The sequence below is a fragment of the Lactuca serriola genome, chromosome 1 (assembly GCF_051521515.1).
Source record: "Lactuca serriola cultivar US96UC23 chromosome 1, Lser_US96UC23_V15, whole genome shotgun sequence".
NCBI classification, from domain to species: Eukaryota; Viridiplantae; Streptophyta; class Magnoliopsida; order Asterales; family Asteraceae; genus Lactuca; species Lactuca serriola.
Window position 1 is genome coordinate 8,961,164 of NC_136408.1, and position 17,609 is coordinate 8,978,772.

General features: G+C 37.0%; 1 protein-coding gene across 1 annotated transcript; it reads right to left on the reverse strand.

The window, feature by feature from the left end:
• Window positions 1–12,444: 12,444 nt before the first annotated feature.
• On the reverse strand, window positions 12,445–13,171 carry LOC145051301 (uncharacterized). The gene is made up of 3 exons (XM_078999361.1): window positions 13,004–13,171; window positions 12,720–12,848; window positions 12,445–12,594 (listed from the first exon to the last, which is right to left on the reverse strand). Exons 1-3 carry the CDS (start codon window positions 13,169–13,171, stop codon window positions 12,445–12,447), a joined length of 447 nt encoding a protein of 148 aa, XP_078855487.1.
• Between the last annotated feature and the right edge of the window lie 4,438 nt (window positions 13,172–17,609).

Below are 17,609 nucleotides of genomic sequence, written 5' to 3' on the forward strand. Positions count from 1 at the left end.
TGGTATCTATAACGCCCATTTGGTGATAGATAATGTAGGTTGTGGGGACCGAGTTGTCGGTTTGTGTTGGAGCCCAAGGGCATATCAGTAAGTATCAGTTCGAGCCTTTATGAAGTTTGGTTTTATGTTAGAAAAGTTGTAAGGAAATAGAGAGTTGATAGAAGTGCAGAGCTTCTCGTTTCCTTCCCGTGGATATGAAGAATGACAAAATCGGACTTAGAATGAAGAAGTTATGGCCTTCGAAAGATTGGCGGTTCTTGACCCTAGCCGAGTATGTTGGGCGTACGCTAGGAGTATGCCGGGCATACTGGCTCGACAGTCGAATCCCAAAGGCTTCATCATATGTTGGACGTATGTATGGACTTGTTTAAGTTAGGCCTCGGGACCACCTGATTGTAGCAGGTCATTTTTGGGCTTAAGGCCATGTTGGGGGTTCTTTGGCCTTAGAGGCCTTGTAGTTAGGCTGGGATGCATTTTTGGGCTTTTATGGATTTGGGCCTTAGGGGGAGGGAGGACCATTGAGGCAGGGGTAAAGGGGCACTTTTTGCCTTATGTCAAGAATTAGGGTTTTGGACTTGAGTTCGAGATCATCACTTTAGAAGAAGAAGAGCAATCATAGGAGAAGAAGAAATCATTTATTCATGAAGAAACCCAAAATCGATTTTTAAAGGAGGAATATATCATTTATTGTTTTGTCAATAATTATTATGTCATGTCATAATAGTTAAGTCAAGTCATCATTTAACCTGTAAGAGCCGGTTACCGATAGATAATATTTGAACAAAACATATAGTTTGTTGGTGTTTTTGTACAAAAAAATTACTTGGCTGGTGTTTTTTGAACATACCAAACTTGGATGATGTTTTTTGAACGATTTTGAAACATAGTCACCCATTTGAGTCATTTCCTCTTGTTTTTTTTCTTTACTTATTTTTTACTGATAATTGCCGGTTACCACAAGGTCAAATTTGAACAAAGAATGTACTTCGTTGGTGTTTTTTGTACAAATGCTTTATTTGGATGGTGTTTTTTGGACACACCAAACTTGAATGATATTTTTTGAAAGATTTTGAAACATAGTTACCCATATAAGTCATTTTCCCGCTTTAATATATATATATATATATATATATATATATATATATATATATATATATATTTATACCTTAAAAAGCATTTACAAGATTTTGCTGAATTTTAAGAGGTACAAGCTTTTAAGCATCATATACAATAATTTTATGCATCGGAGAATAATAAATCTTATCCGGTCAAAGACAGATTTTGAATAGGTCTTCTAAGCTTATCTTCAAATTGAATTGGTTAAATATGAAAAAGTCAAATAAGATGATGATGATAATATTTTGAATGGGTCAAAGTTTGACCAAGTGTTCCTCATATCCAATTGAATTGGTAAATACTAAATCTTATCCGGTCAACATTATGAAAAAGTCAAATAAGATAATGATGATAAGATTTTGAATTGGTCAAAGTTTGACCAAGTGTTCCTCATATCCAATTGAATCGGTAAATACTAAATCTTATCCGGTCAACATTTATTAAAAAGTCAAATAAGATGATGATGATAAGATTTTGAATGGGTCAAACTTTGACCAAGTGTTCCTCATATCCAATTGAATCGCTAAATACTGAATCTGTCAATAATAATGAAAAAGTCAAATAAGATGATGATAAGATTTTGAATGGGTCAAAGTTTGACCAAGTGTTCTTCATATCCATTTGAATCGGTCTAATACGATGTACACGTTATAAAACATTTCATATAAACTGGGAGAGGCGCATTGATATAGCATTCGTCTATCATGAATGCCTTGCCATTGACCGTAAAACCTTGAATCGCTACCTCCTCCTTTGTTTTTCTTTCTATTAAAATCGAATAAGCCCAAAAATGTCTTACGTTTAATCCTAGCCCAGGTATAACAAATCTCTATCTGTTCGTCATTTTGTTTAACAAATTTTTTATGTCATTTTGTTAATCCGCACCCGTCGCTTTGCGCGGGTAAACGGCTAGTATATATATATATATATATATATATATATATATATATATATATATATATATATATATATAATACGCATCTTATTCTTTGTCAGTACTTTGAATGTGAGTCTGTCATAAACATGTTTTCTAAGATGTCATACTTAAAAGGATGACAACATTAAATAAATTATATATATATATATATATATATATATATATATATATATATATATATATATATGTATAGACACACACACTAGTGGGTTACCCGTGCCCATGGTCGGTAAATACAGGGACGATTAATAGTTTCTTTTCGATGAAGGCGATTTTTTTTCGGCAGACGGCGAAGACAGTTAATAGTTGTCCATATTTACTATAAACTAGTGAAGGTCCCCGCATTGCGGGGTTTGGAAGACTTTACTATTTATCATTTGTTATCTATCTCTTTTTTATACATATGTAACGATAAGTTTAGTAATGTCATTGATAAATAAAGCAGAAGCATGTTCGGGATTGGACGAATACAAAATCAAATACATGAGCAAAACAAACCAATAACTAAAGCTGATGTTAATGGGACAAAAAAAAAGCATTCTTGATCTCTCGTATGTGCAAAAGACAAAAAATCCCTTTTGATAAAGAAACTATAATATCGTGAGAGCAGCTAAAAGGGAACCATCAAAGGCTGAAAGAACAACCTCACCATTCAAAAAGGCTTCGTATAGTTGCCGTTGCAGATTAAAAGATAAAAAGAATTGAAGAACGTAAGTTGACTTTTATAAAATAAAGAATATAAAAACACTTAATGTAAGTACCTAAGAAGTGGATAATTTTAAGCACACAATCATCTCAATCTTTTTAGAAGTCTTAGCAGTGTTTGTAGATATTACATCACATAAACATACTTAATCAGTACTCATATTTAAAGGAAAGGGTCGTAATTCCATTTCATCATCATTCCAAAAAAGAGAGGCAATTGTAAATGTTTGTTCCATCTTAAGGAGGTATAAAGTCTCCAAATTTATGAGTTTTTATGATAGATCTAGTTCATGCTTAAGAATTCTCATGTTTTGTCCCCATAACCTTGGTTCTTATGAGTATAAGCTACTCTTGGCCTTTAGGTATCATTTCCAGTCGATTTTGGAGTTGTTAAGACTTAAAAATGAGAGCTTGGTTACTCTTATTTCCCCATGCATGAATTTTTTGACAATGGATGGATTTTTGGTATAGCATTCCGTTTAAAATTAAGTAATTAAATAATAAACCCTAAACCCCAAGATGTAAATTTATATTTTATATTAGCCCTAAAAATCCATAATATTTAGCGAGGTGTTGGTTTCGAGGAGCCAAATGACATGATTTGGATTTTCGGGGGTTAAAGTGTATTTTCGGGATTTATTTTGTAAAGATTTTCAGAAGTCAGGGGGTGTTTGGTAATTATTGGACTTAAATTGAAAGGATTTTGGAATGTTGAGAGTTAAATGGTAACTTATTGGACTTGAATTGTAATGAATTATTAAATATGGGGGTTATTTGGTAAATAATGGATTTAAGTTGAAAAGAATTTGGAGGGAGGGGATGGAAGTGTAATTATGAACTAAGTTTTAAAATTGACGGGCATAAACCCGTCACCCTCATTTTTAGCCTTCATATATAAGTATCATATAAACCCTAACGCTAATCACATCATTCCCAGCCGCCACCTTATCACCCCTCATCCCTAGCCGCCGCTGTCAACCACATCGTCGCCGGATACCGTCGTTGCACCGCTGACGTTGAAGCCGGAAGCTACCAAGTAAAGGGTTGTCGTCGTTGTTGCTTCAGGTGTTGTTGAGGAAGAGGATCGACGACAGACGTCGTAGTCACTGCTGCGACGGACGCGACCACCTCCTTGCCGCAAACGATGTCCTCCCTTCTCCGCTTTCGTTCAGGCCGCTGCTAGCTGTCGCCGCCACCACCAAACAACCCTTATGTTGCTCCGGTCATCATCCATCACCAGCTGCCGCCGCAAGGAAGCTGAGTTGTGTATGTGTTCAACGGGTGCTCATGCTTCGTGTACGTGTGTATCACTGCTGCAATCTTGACTTGTGTGTGTGTGTCTTGGCTGGCTGAAGTCGGAGACAACCACCATGGCAGCCAACCATGGTGGCTGCCATCATTTCTACTTTTCGGCCACCATTAGTCACCATGTGTGGGTGGCTGTGTGTGTATATATTGGTGCGTGTGTGTGCATTTTCTTAATGAGGACATGTTGTATGGACATTTTGGCTAGAAAAACCAAAGGAAAAACCACCACCAGCACCGCATGCCGCCACTCTGCCGCTACCAGCCGCCATTTCGGGTGGTTGTGTGTATATGTGTGTGTTTTTGGACGGATATTTGAATTGATTTTTCACTGTTTTGGCCTAAAATCATAACCACCACCACCGTGAGGTGGTGGCTCCGCCTTGAACCACCGTTGACCACCACCACCTGGGGTGTCAATGGGTGGTGCCCAGCTCATTAAACACTAATTAACCTAATTGGCTAGTATGTGGGTTAGAAACCCTAATTAGGGTTTAGAAAACCCTAATGTCATGAAACCCTAATTTTAGAATTGATCAGGACCCGCACTGAAACTATTTACTAGACTTAAAATATTAATTAATAATCCTTGCAATTAACTTAAGACAATATTTGAATTAATGGATTAAGTCCTTAATGGGTTAAGTAAGAACACTTAACCCTAATCGCCATTTTATGTGAAAAACCCTAATTAGGTTTGGGTTCTTGTTGGGCCATTTCTTGGACTAAGTTGGTTTGGGCCTTCGTGGGCCAAATGGGAACAAGTTTATGGACTAAGTAAATTATTAGGCTTTAGGATAAGGCCCATTGGAATGGCTTGGGCCTAACTTAGAAAATTAGGCCATAGGTGGGCCATAATTGGGCCTTGATGATTATAAGATGTTGGACCATCAGATTACCAAGTGTTTGGACTAAAATAAATGGTTAGGCCTAAAGTTAAGACCATGTAGAAGTTTGGGCCCAATTTGGAAAATTGGGCCATATGTTGGTCCTTGGTTGATTATTTGGCTATTGGGCCTTCAGAGTGTGAGTTTGGGCCTTGGTTTTGAATCAAGCTAGGTTGGGGGTAAAGTAGTCTTTTCACCCCAAGCATGGACTTATGGTCATGAATTGGAACCCAATTATTAATTGGGTGTTGTTTTGATGTTGACAGTTCGGGAATCTGTCATCCATCAGCTAGAGTTTTATCGGCGGGACTTCAGCAGTGCGAGGTGAGTCTCCTCACCATACCAATGGGTCGAAGGCACCAAGGCCGACCCATTTTGTGATATGTAGTACACTAGTTGATGTAGTGATATGTAGGATGCTAGTTGGTTATATGCTATGTGGTATGTTAGTTGTTTATGTGATATTTGCATGAAAGACCATGGGAAGAGCCCATGGCACTTGGATGTAAGACCATGTGGGGGAGCTCATGGATTTCCAGGTAAAGACTATGGGGGAGCCCATGATACTTGGATGTCAGACCATGTGGGGGAGCCCATGGCTTTCCAGGTAAAGACCATGGGAGGATCCCTTGGCACGTAGGTGTAAGACCACGTGGGGGAGCCCATGGAATCCTAGATTAAGACCATGGGAGGAGCCCACATCATCCTTATATGTTTATATGTATGGCTTATGTGATTTGTATGTCTTATGTGATTGATATGGTTTATGTGGTTATGTAGATTATGTGGATTATGTGAATTATGTAGGGTATGCTCTGGGGAACTCACTAAGCTTCGTGCTTACAGTTTTGTTTATGGTTTCAGGTATCATCGATTTGGAAAGGGAGGGTCTGGCTTGATCGCAACGCACACCCGTGTTTTCCGCAATATGTGCTTTTGGGATGAACTTTGATAAATGTTTTTAATTAGCAACATTTTTGGAATTTGGATTAAATGATATCTGTGTTTTGACTATAATAAAAATGAAATTTTTACCCTTGATTTTTGGGTCGTTACATTTGGACCTAGAGTTTGGTTTGGTGTCCTTAAGATACATGCAAATGGATAAAGTCATTGTAGCACCTGGTTCTTGGTACGTATTCTGTTATTAAATCTTCATTTTTTTTTGCATATTAGCCTTGGACTCAGCGAGTCGAAGGACTAACTCGCCGAGTAGAAGTGGGATGAGGCGCGGAGTTTAAGCTGCGGACTCGGCGAGTCGGGTCCCGGACTCGGCGAGTAGCCGCTGTTTGGACAAAAACCTTAATCCAGAGGTTTGCACCCTATTTAAACGACCTTATGCAGCCTTCATTCCCCCTTTATGCTCCCAAACACTTCTCATAGCAAACCCTAGCCGTTTTTGAGGAAATCCAAGGCTTTTGAGTGATTCTTGTGAGTTTTGACCTCAAGGAAGAAGGAAGAGCTTAGAAGGATCAAGTAGAGACTGAAGGATTCGAGTTTGGTTCACCATTTGCAGCCTACAGAAGGTATAAAGTCTGAACCTTGCTCATTTATTTGTTAGATCCCTCTTTGGGGTGATTTAGGGCTTTTATAAGCCATTTTTGGTGGCCAACCATGTTTGCAAACATGGTTGGGGGTTTGAGCTTCTGGATCATGTCTTTATTGGAGTCACAAGACAGATTTGGGTTGCTTTTGCACTCAAGGAAGGCCCCATGCAACAAAAGAACCATTTTAGAGCCTTTTAAGCTCAAAAGTCCCATGCATGCATGTAAAGTTTGTAACTTTACGTGCTTGATCGAGTTTAGGGGTCTAGATCTATCCTTTAGTCAAGTGTTGTACATCAGAAATCGAAGTTTTAAGGAGGGGATGTGACCGAATCGGCGAGTCCATTCCTGGACTCGACGAGTCCAAGGGTTTTGGTCCCATATCAGTGAGGGTCAAAAGGACCAGATGAGTGTGGAAGGGTTTTAGGGAATCTCGGGGAGTGACCCAACGTTCTGGACTAAGCAAATTGTTCTGGAAATTCATGGTACTTGGCGAGTGCATGAACGGACTCGGCGGTTGCAAGGCAATCTTCATAGAACTCGGCGAGTTGTTCATCAACTCGGCGAGTCGAGGACAGAATGTGTTCATAGGATGAAGAGTAACTCGACGAGTTGTTCATACAACTCGGTGAGTCAAGGCAGGACATGAGTATCAGTTGATAATGAACTCGACGAGTTGTTCATACAACTCGGCGAGTCGGATGAGGATTCAGTCGGTGTTCATTTAGAAGGAAAACTCGTCGAGTCATTGCCTAACTTGACGAGTAGAGACGGGTATGAGGTCTAATGGAAGGATAGGGACTCGGCGAGTTAGCGAGCCAACTCGGCGAGTCAGGTCAACTAGAAGTTGACTTTGACTTTGACTTGGTCAAGGGGGAAATGGTCATTTTACCCTAAGAGTAGATGTTAGTTTCTGACTAAGTGTTTTGTGGGAATTTTAGCCAGAGGATTTTCGGAGCAGCAGCAGTCGAAGGATTCCCGCACAGTTCGGTAGCTGCTACGAGGTGAGTTACCTTCCAGTAGCGGTGGGTCTACAGCCACAATGCTGGCCCACCAGTAGGGTTCGTATGTTAGATGATTGTCTTTGTGATATCGTCTAGGTTTGCTACTACCTGATATGTTATACGCTAGCATGATATGTTGTATGTGATAGTAGTAGAGTTCGGTTGTTAGGACCGAAGGGTAGTCAGACACCCCAGATACGTCTGACAGTATGTGATGATATGTTTGCATGCTGGCTTGTTATGTTATATGCGATAGAGGTAGTAGGAGGGGACCATTCCCCGAGGTTCGGTTGTTAGGACCGATGGTTAGTCAGCACCCCAGAATGGATCGACACGGGTAGGTCAGCGCCCCAGAATGGCTTGACACGGGAAGGACGGCACCCCAGAATGGCCGCATGGGTAGGCCGGCACCCCAGAATGGCCATACCGGGTAGGTCGGGCACCCCAGAAATGTCTGGCAGTATGTATGCGATATTATTGTATGGTATGTGGTATGATGAGGGAACTTACTAAGGTTTGTGCTTACAGTTTTCAGCGAAGGAGAAGGAGCCGGCGCGGTAGCGGCACATCATACACACACACTTTGGTTTTCCGCATTATGAGATATTCGGGGATTGTACTCTGACATTATTACTATTTTCATGTTTTGGGTATTTAGACACAAGATATGTTTATTGAAATGATATGATCGTATGACGTTTTACTACAAATGTTTTACAAACTACTTAATTTAAATGAAATTTTTGGACGTGAAATTTGGGTCGTTACAGTCATAGACTTTATCCATTAAGACGTTCATCTAGCTTAGATTTGGAAGTTTGGTGGTATAATCTTTTGTATTAAGAACTTAATGAGAAAAGTGTTCACCAGTGTAGTATGCATGACATAATTAGTGTAGTATGCATGGAATAATTATGGCTACACAACACGTAGCCTTGTTTTGTCCCGTAAAAGCCACTTAGTGCTCTACGCAGGGCGTAACCTGAGTGTTGACTTTTGACCTTTTGGCCGTTGACTTTGACCAATTTTGACTTTAGGTCAAATGGAGTGATTTTAGTAGTAGACTAAGGCTTGGTCCCTGTTTGTTGTATAGGTGACATGTAGAGCCAATATTTAGAGCAGTATCCGTTTAGCTATCTTTCAAAATTTGAGGTGAGTTTTCCTCACTGTAGTCGTGGTTCGAAGGCACCAGTTTCGGCCCACTAGTTTATGTATTCTGGTATATAGTCGTGGTTCGAAGGCACCAGTAGCGCCTCACAATTCTGTATAATCTAGTTTACTAGCGAGAAATCAGTATAAAACAGTAATTATCCTTGAATAAATGTACTTTATACTTCTAAGAAAACAAATAACATAAACTAAATTTGTCATAGTTTATATATATTCATTTATGAAATCTGATTAAGTAGAGACTGCCTAGAGGGTTATCCCAAACTATACCCATTATAGTTTATTAGAGCTGATATGGAAAATGCTTTGTAAAAACCTTTTTGAAAGCTATGAAGTTGTATTTCCCAAATAGAAGTTTCCCTTATGTTCAACATATTACAACAAGAGACAAAATATCTGAATATGTTATTAAACGTGGAAATCGTTGGACTGCATTAATAAGTTTAAAACTTTAACAAAATACTTAGCGTTTGGCTTGTATTCCCCCCTGAAAACATTAAAAACAAGGAAAATATAGGGGTATGAACTCACCTCGGGTGATTTGAATGAAGGATCGATACGGAATGCAGGATGTTCAAGTGAAGCCTTGAACACGATTTGATCCTAATCAACAAGTAATGACACATAAAGGAGTTAAATGATGGTATTTCACCACTAGATGTGATGAAGAACCACTTTGGGAACTTGAGACAACTTGCACTTAGTGTTAGAACCTTGAAGGATTGCATGAGGGGAGTGTATGGCCACCCTTAAGGTGTGTACGACCATGGGTGTGCGGCCGTACACTCATGATGGAAGGTGCCTTTGAGGTGTTTTCAAGGTGCATACTTGCATCCATGAAGTGTCCTAGGCCCATACTTGGTTGTAGTACAAGTTTAGGGTCTTAGAAATGGGTTTGTGGTCCTATGGTGTGTGTGTGTGTATGGTCGTAAAACTGTGTGTGCTGTCTCACACACGAGTGTGCTTCCGCACTCCTTCAAAGAGATGAAGAACATGATGAAATTTTTATGATCCAAGGCCTAGATAAAGAGGTTCTTCATGTATAACAAGTTAAAGGATGGATTACTCACGTTTTTGAAGCTTTGGAAGGTTCAAAGTTGGAGAAACTTAAGAGGAAATGATGTTGTGTGCTGCCAAGGTACTAAAGGAATGAAAGGAAGGGGGCTACCCTTTATATAGGAGTGTGAGTGCTGTCAAAAGTGAGTGTGCTGCCAAGGGAGTGGGTGTGCAGCCGCACACCTGTGTGTACGGCCGTACACTCCTCCAAGAGGTGTGTATGACCCAATTTTCTCACTATTCAACACTCCGACTCATTCCTAAACTCAACCTTGGTTATATACAAGCTTAGAACACCTAAATGACCCCTTGAATAGCACTAGAAATCGACAAAACAAGTTGAATATTGATTTAATTGATTAATTGTACAAGATTGAAGTTCCGGGTTGTCACAGTATAAGGGTTAAAGCGCTACGTTTATGCCCTCAGAAGTACCGAACCATGTTCTATACCGAACATGGTTTAGCACCGAACCATGTTTGAATACCGGACCATGAAGAATAACGACTAAAGTCCAACATGGCATCACCACAGTCCCCAAAGGACATGGGAACTTAAAAATAGTTAGACTGTATAGTGATAAGTGACTGATAAATCCTTATACTTACGAAGAACAACTGTTGAACGACTGATAAGTACATCGATATGTACCTTCGGGCATACAACCATAAATGTGACAAGATGACGAACCTGCTCGATATAGGAAGAGGTTGACACATTTTCATCTCGACTACAAATAGGTAATCGAATCCACTATTAGAGGTACACAATCATAATCACATTACAATCTATCTCATTCTTAACATACTACGATCCATTACACTTTCGATAGTCCTTCACAAGGTCTTTTCTGACTTTATCATTGGAGCGTTAGCCCGTGATCCCCTCCCGATCAATTAGCTTACAAGTTGTTTGATGTCTTCAGGTTACTTACATTATGAAGGAATCGACTAACCTTATAAAAGATGGAAGCCGAACCCGGGGGTGCAATGGTGCATCACACTCATAGGAAAAACATGACAAGAATGACAAAATTTTATGTTGCGCCTATGTGGTACTAAATTTTAGTAAGCAAAAATGATATGACACCACACCTTTTAGCCTAATATTTTATTTATAAGAAATTAAATATCAACCTACTTTTATTCCTACAAATCCTCCTACTCAATATTAGTATACTAAAATATCATTTAATTTCATTAAATGAGCATTAAATGTTACACATGTCACTACTCAATTGGGTAGAGGGGTTTTATTAAATGTTACACATGTCACTATTCAATTGGGTAGAGGGGTTTGTAGGAACAAAAAGTAGGAGAATATTTAATTTCTCTTTTTTTTTAATTAATAATTCAAAGTTTCATAATTAAATAATAAAAAAAGAGAATATTTTAAAAGACTAAACCCCAATCAAATTCAACTTATAATAGTTATATTTTGAAAAACAAAACATACCTTAGTGGTTAACCGGAAAAAATTTTATTTCTACCGTTAAACTGAAAATTACCAATTACCATACTACAATTAGGTAGTGCAAAACATGATAATCAGCTTTCGAATAACAGATTTTGATATACAAATGTCAAATTGGATATTCGAAATTCTACTTAATTTAATTAACTTGTTATAGTATCTATAAGTATTGATCATTAAAATCAAGGTTCTAAATACTATGAGGTGTGGGCTTGACAGCAAGGTTAAAGTTAAGCTATGACGTTTTTCAAGTCGTGACTATTTTATATAAATTAAAAAAGATAAATCATATAATTATTAAATGTTATCAAATATATCAAGTTTTTAGAACCTGAGAACCGTAACCCTCATATGAAGAGGAACCAGCAGAAGGCCTACTCCTACTCTGTCGTCCTCCTCCTGCGATGCTTCCCTTCTCCTACATATACAATTCATTCAACATAAAATCATCAACTATTTCTATTTCCATTTCCATTTCCCAAATACATAAATACCACTTACAAACTCAAACAAATACATATTATATTTATACCACCATCAACATTCTATGCATATGCAACAATACTTTTTTTTTTAATTTCTATATGTATTATCACCTCCTACTTCCATTTCTTTTTATTATACTTTCATCTCTGTTCTTATTAACCCATTATTATACTTTGGAAAAATTATCCAATTATACCAGTGTACTTTCAGTTTTTTATTACTGTATTTATTTAGACATCGTACTTTCAGTGTAATTATAGCAGTGAAACTTGCTTTTTTTTTAAACAGAAAACTAACCTACTCCTAAACACCACCTATGTCTCCTAGTGAGACTTGAATCATGACCTCTCATTTCAAAGAATCACTCCTTATCGCTAGGCCAGTGAAACTTGCTTTGTATTTGGATGTCAATTGTCACTGCTATTTCTAAGACCCAACCCTCACATTATCCAAACAAATCAATACCATCCTACTTACTACACCATTATACTTTTTATTTTTCTTGGTAAGCGTTTGTTATATTTAAAAAAATCTACCCAGTTATAGCACAATACTTTTATATTATTAGGACATTATACTTGGAAATATCTACTTAATTATAGCAGTAAAAAATGCTTTGCATTTGGATGGCATTGCTAAAATTGAGTAGATTTTTAAACTAAAATCCTGAAATAAGAAGAAATGAAAGCAGGATGTTATAATAAACAAAGTAACTTCAAACATATTATCTATCTATCAGATAACAAAATAGCTTTCAAATTTTATGATATCGTGGGTTGTGAAGATCCATAAGCTGATGGTTTGGAACTGAACAAAGATGGATAATTCATTCCTCCAAAATGAGATGAAATTGATGTCTCAACCGACCCTACTGAATCTGGAGAAGAAGATCCAGAAGACCTCCCGTCATCCTACAAATAAACATATGATATATATATATATATATATATATATATATATATATATATATATATATATATATATATATATATTACACCAAATTGCACAATCATAAATAGATGCATTGAACTCTTACATCAACTTCTGCAGTCTCCAAAAGAGTTTTTGCCCACATATCATCATAACTCATTGAAGGTCTTGAAATAATGTTCTCGTCATCAACATCAGGTGCATCAGTCCCAGCACCAGCAAGAAACTCATTAACCTTCCAAAACCAAATTATATATCATCAACACCTTAACAACTTCCATCATTTATTTCTTTCCTCCCAAGTGTCCCCTTCATTTTCTCAAATATTTTTTAAAAATAGATAACACTTAATGGGGATTTTTTTTCTTAAGAAAAAAAATCACTTTTCACCCTATTCATTGCAGGAGCATTGCTTCCCCACAAGCCATCATCAGCAAGACCTGTTGCCCAAGCATTTACTAGATCATCATCAAGATTATTGTTAGACTCCACAGCTGCTGGTTTTATGGACTCATATAATAGTTCAGAAATCCATGTAGACACAACAACATCTCTCATGCCACTTGATGCAGTAATATTATGCCAGTTCCGGTATGGCGGTATATGTCAATCAGTTTTGCACTATTAATTGGTAGATTGTAAACAAACACAATGAATAAGCTTATTCTACATTCAATATAAAAAAAAATACAATTGCTGATGATGATATTGATGCAGTAATATATTACCTTGTTGGCCCTAGAGGTAGATACTTTGTTCTTGGAACATAACAGAATAATGAAACAAGATCTAGAAGCCTTTCCTGCGTCTCATATAGCTTCTTTAGTTCTTCATCACTCCATTCTTTTTTCGCATTATCATTGTTACGCATTTCCCTGCAAACTCAAGTACAAAAAAAACATTCATTACAAATTTTTTATACAGCCATTTTCAGAATACTAAGAAAACATAATGACTCAAACATATTCACTTGTTCTTCAATACTTATTGTGGCTAATAATGTTACACGAAAAGGACAGTATTATAATACCTCTTTGATAGAATTGCGAATTTCAATTATACCACCAACATCCTGCCAGCCTCCATGTCCTTCTTCAGAAGCAGATTTAGTAATATCACGCATAGCAATAGGCAGAAACCCTTTCATTGCTTGTAAAAATCATCCTTAGTCAAATTAGGGTTTTTCTCGCTCCCAAAAGTCAACCCACGTGACACAAACCGACCAATTGCAGCATGAACTGACCTATCCACCAGGATTTCCTGCAAAAGTTGATTATATGTTTACCACTTTCACTCTGTCTTACAAACTTATTTAGTAGTTTATATACATGCAGATGCAGGAGATATGGAAAAAGGACAAAATACCAGATCATATGCATCATATCCATCACATGAGGAAGCTATATCTAACAAAACATCATCAGAACAGGACAAAGAACGTTTTTGAATCTCATATTTAAGTAAAGCACCACGTTCAGCAGCTGCAGGAGCAGCCAGTTGGACATGAAAGTCAAACCCGCCTAGAATTAAAGGTATTCAAATCATGAACTCATAATATAAATGTATACAAAAACTTAACACATATTTACTTTCACAAGTTAAGCAACTCACCAGAGGAACTTAAGGTTTGTGGAATACTGGTTAGGGTCTGCACACATGCTATGAATGCAATGGGACCAATTCCACATGAATGCTTCCTCTTTACCTGGTAATTGTAATGCATAAATAAACTTATTAGTTAGCATTAGCAAGCTCAGATAAGATAGATCTACCACAAAACATGCAATGCAACTATACCTCATATTCATCCAAGATGCCTATGAGAAATTCCATGAGCAAAGTAGAAGAAAGTGAAGAGTGATTGTCTTATGAGGCATTGGGTGATGCTATAATGCTATCAAGATCATCAAGTACCACAAGGGAAGGAGCATGATCCAAGGCTTCAGATATGTAACTAGAGATGGCGTTTTCAAGGTTTAATCAAAATTTGTGACACTGCCATGGTTGTAATGGTGAGGTTATTTAGTATATAACCCATTAGTCATTAGATACTATGAAATGAATACACACCTTCTGGGAGGAGCAAACCATAAGCAACATGTCTCCAAAGTACTCAAAGCTCTTTCTTTTCACGCTCACAATCTTCAAGCTATACCCTTTTCACCACGTTGATGACACTCATACCCTTTTCAACATAAAACAAGATGAATTTTGCAATTCAACAACTAAAATTGAGAATCTTCACCAACACAACCATCAATAATGTTGACACTCATTGCATTTGCATAGACCTTTTAGGTTGTATGGTAGGAAAGAATTTTGCCCACAAATTACCTCGACGCGTGCTGTTGAAATCGGGAAACTGCGAGGGAAAACTTTAGATCTCCTTTCTCCTTTAGGGTTTTAGTTAAGAAAGTTGTGAACTTTCTTTCTTTAGGTTTATTCGAGGGGTTTATGTCATTTTTGGTTGCTTAACTTTTGGTTTTGTGCTTATTGGTCACTTAACTCTTTTTATGTTTTTAAAAGGTCATCAAACTTTTGACTTTTTGCTCATTTAGTCCCTTAACTTCTGGTTTGGTCACTTAACTTTTAGATTTGTGCTAATTTAGTCACCTAACTTTTAAAATTGTGCTCATTTAGTCACTAAACTTTAGAAAAAATTTAAAAATTTAATGACTAAATGAACATAATTTTAAAAGTTGGGTGACTAAATGTGACCAAATCAAAAGTTAAGTGACTAAATGAGCACAAAGCCAAAAGTTTGATGACATTTTAAAACTTAAAAAGAGTTAAGTGACCAAATGAGCACAAAACCAAAAGTTAAGTGACCAAAAATGACCTAAACCCTTATTTTATTTCTCATTTTCTGAATCTTTTTTATTTGTGGAAATTGTTTTAATACAAAAAAACAAAACAAAACAAAATTTTGATTTATAGTAAAGTGACAAAAGAAACATCAAAGATTGTATGTTTATACTATACACATTTTTTTTTCTTTTTTTGTTACACAATCAACAAAGTCGTATCCTTCAATCGAAGGACACGATCCAAACACATTTCTTTTTTCTTTTTTTCACCTCAAACTTGTAATTTTTTTGTCAGTACAACTACATTCTCAAAATCAACGATGTGGTACCCTTCCAACTTCTTCTTCTCTGGAGCTTTCATTTCTTTAAACCCCCATTTCTTCCATGTTTTTTTTCGTTCCTTCAAGACTTGGTAAAATTACTTTGTGGATATCTGTATCCCTCAAGAAAACTTCAACATTGTCAAGAAGCGTTTTGCATAACTCTTTCTTTTGATGTGTTGATCTGGTTGCAACAAAAGGGATCTCAGCAAATTGGCAGCCATGAACTCGAATAACAATAACCGATAAAACTTTGTCATTCTTCCCTTCCATTTCAATAGTTGCAATCAAAAAACCTAGAAGACGATGATCTTTAACAGATCCCGTCGTTATTGCATTAATAAGGCTCTTTTCGGCCCATGAATGTGTGTTTTTTCCAAAAAAACTTATAAAGCAGCTTCCGAGCACTTCTCCATCTCTGTGTTATATCACGATCTTCTGAAGGTTCCCATATACCCCATTTGTACCCATCAAGTTTTGCAGGCCATGAATGTTGATTGACTCGATTCTTTATATTCAGCATGATGAATCGGCAGATATTGTTGAACACGAATCTTTATATGGGAAACAACAATACTTTTATTAAGACAATTAAGAAGAACTTACACTTTGTGAGACTACTACACAATTTTCTTTCTTTGAGGCTTTCTTGGATACTTGGATGTTGGGATCGTTTGGAGCAAATGAGATCCACACCTATTTATAGGTGTTTCCACCTCCTTATAGGAAGTTTCTAGATCTACATACATTCATGACTATTCTAGAACTATCTACCATATTCTATATCTATTACAAGCTTTTATATGTTTCTAGAATGTTCTATAATGTCCTAGATAAATATAGACATTCTTGTGTCTTCCATAGTGTTCTAGAATGTTTCATAGCCTTCCAGGGTCTTCCATCTCGTTCTAGAGTATTCTAGAATCTTCCGGCATCTTCTAGAATCCTCCATAGTATTCCTTAATGTTCTAGAATCTTCCAATAGAACTTCTTCTAGACAACATGATTCTATTGGGCTAGTGATGACCTTCAACACTCCCCCTCAACACTAGCCCCTATTCGTTGTACCATGTTGAGCTGATAATTAAAGCCCTCATATTTTTTTAGTACTTAACTCTTTTTGAACTCCATATGCTACTTGGTCATTAATCTTTATATGTCTCATATTGACTTCTTCCTTGAGAATTTTTTTACTTCCACATGCTTTGTTTTTCCTCAGTTGATGCAACCGTTGCTTCGTATATTGTTACCATAGTTGACAACGACATACGTGGTTGCCTTTTGTTGCACCATAATATTGTTCTTGACCCCGTTGAACTCTCTTATATAGTTTCTTATACCTCACTTTGGTAAACTTGTAAGCATGTGGGTTGTCCCTTTTACTAGCTTTGGAAAATTTATGTAATATTAAAATGTTACGATGTAATACCTTATTGATATGCTCATCTCGTTTAGATGTTGCTCCGTTGAGAGATTCTACTTTTGTCTTACGAATCAATGTGTTTTTCTTCTTATCTAGTTTCTCCATCACATGTTCCACTTTTTGTCTCAAATGCAACTTTTTATGCAACTCTGGTGACATCATGTTCTTATTCTCCTTCGAAACATCTATCTTCGAATGAACAGCTTCCTCCTTCAAGGTTGTCTTAAACTTTGTCTCACTCTTCTTTAGACCTTTGTCGAGTTGCATAGTTGATAGGATTCGAGAACCAATCCTTTTTCTATTTAAGGTTACAATGTGGATTATTGAACCCTTAGTGATATGCATGGTGTCATCTCTCTCAAATGACCAGGGTCGTACGTTCTCTAGGAAATCCATTCCTAATACCATACGATAGTCATCCATATTCACCACTGTCAAGTCTATGG

Excerpts from the sequence above, each read along its gene's own strand:
- LOC145051301 (XM_078999361.1), bottom strand. The coding sequence starts at position 13,171 with ATGAGAGATGTTGTTGTGTCTACATGGATTTCTGAACTATTATATGAG. Across the intron at positions 12,849-13,003 it reads ATGCTCCTGCAATGAATAGG|GTTAATGAGTTTCTTGCTGG; the intron begins GTGAAAAGTGAT and ends TGGTTTTGGAAG. Across the intron at positions 12,595-12,719 it reads TGGAGACTGCAGAAGTTGAT|GATGACGGGAGGTCTTCTGG; the intron begins GTAAGAGTTCAA and ends GTTTATTTGTAG.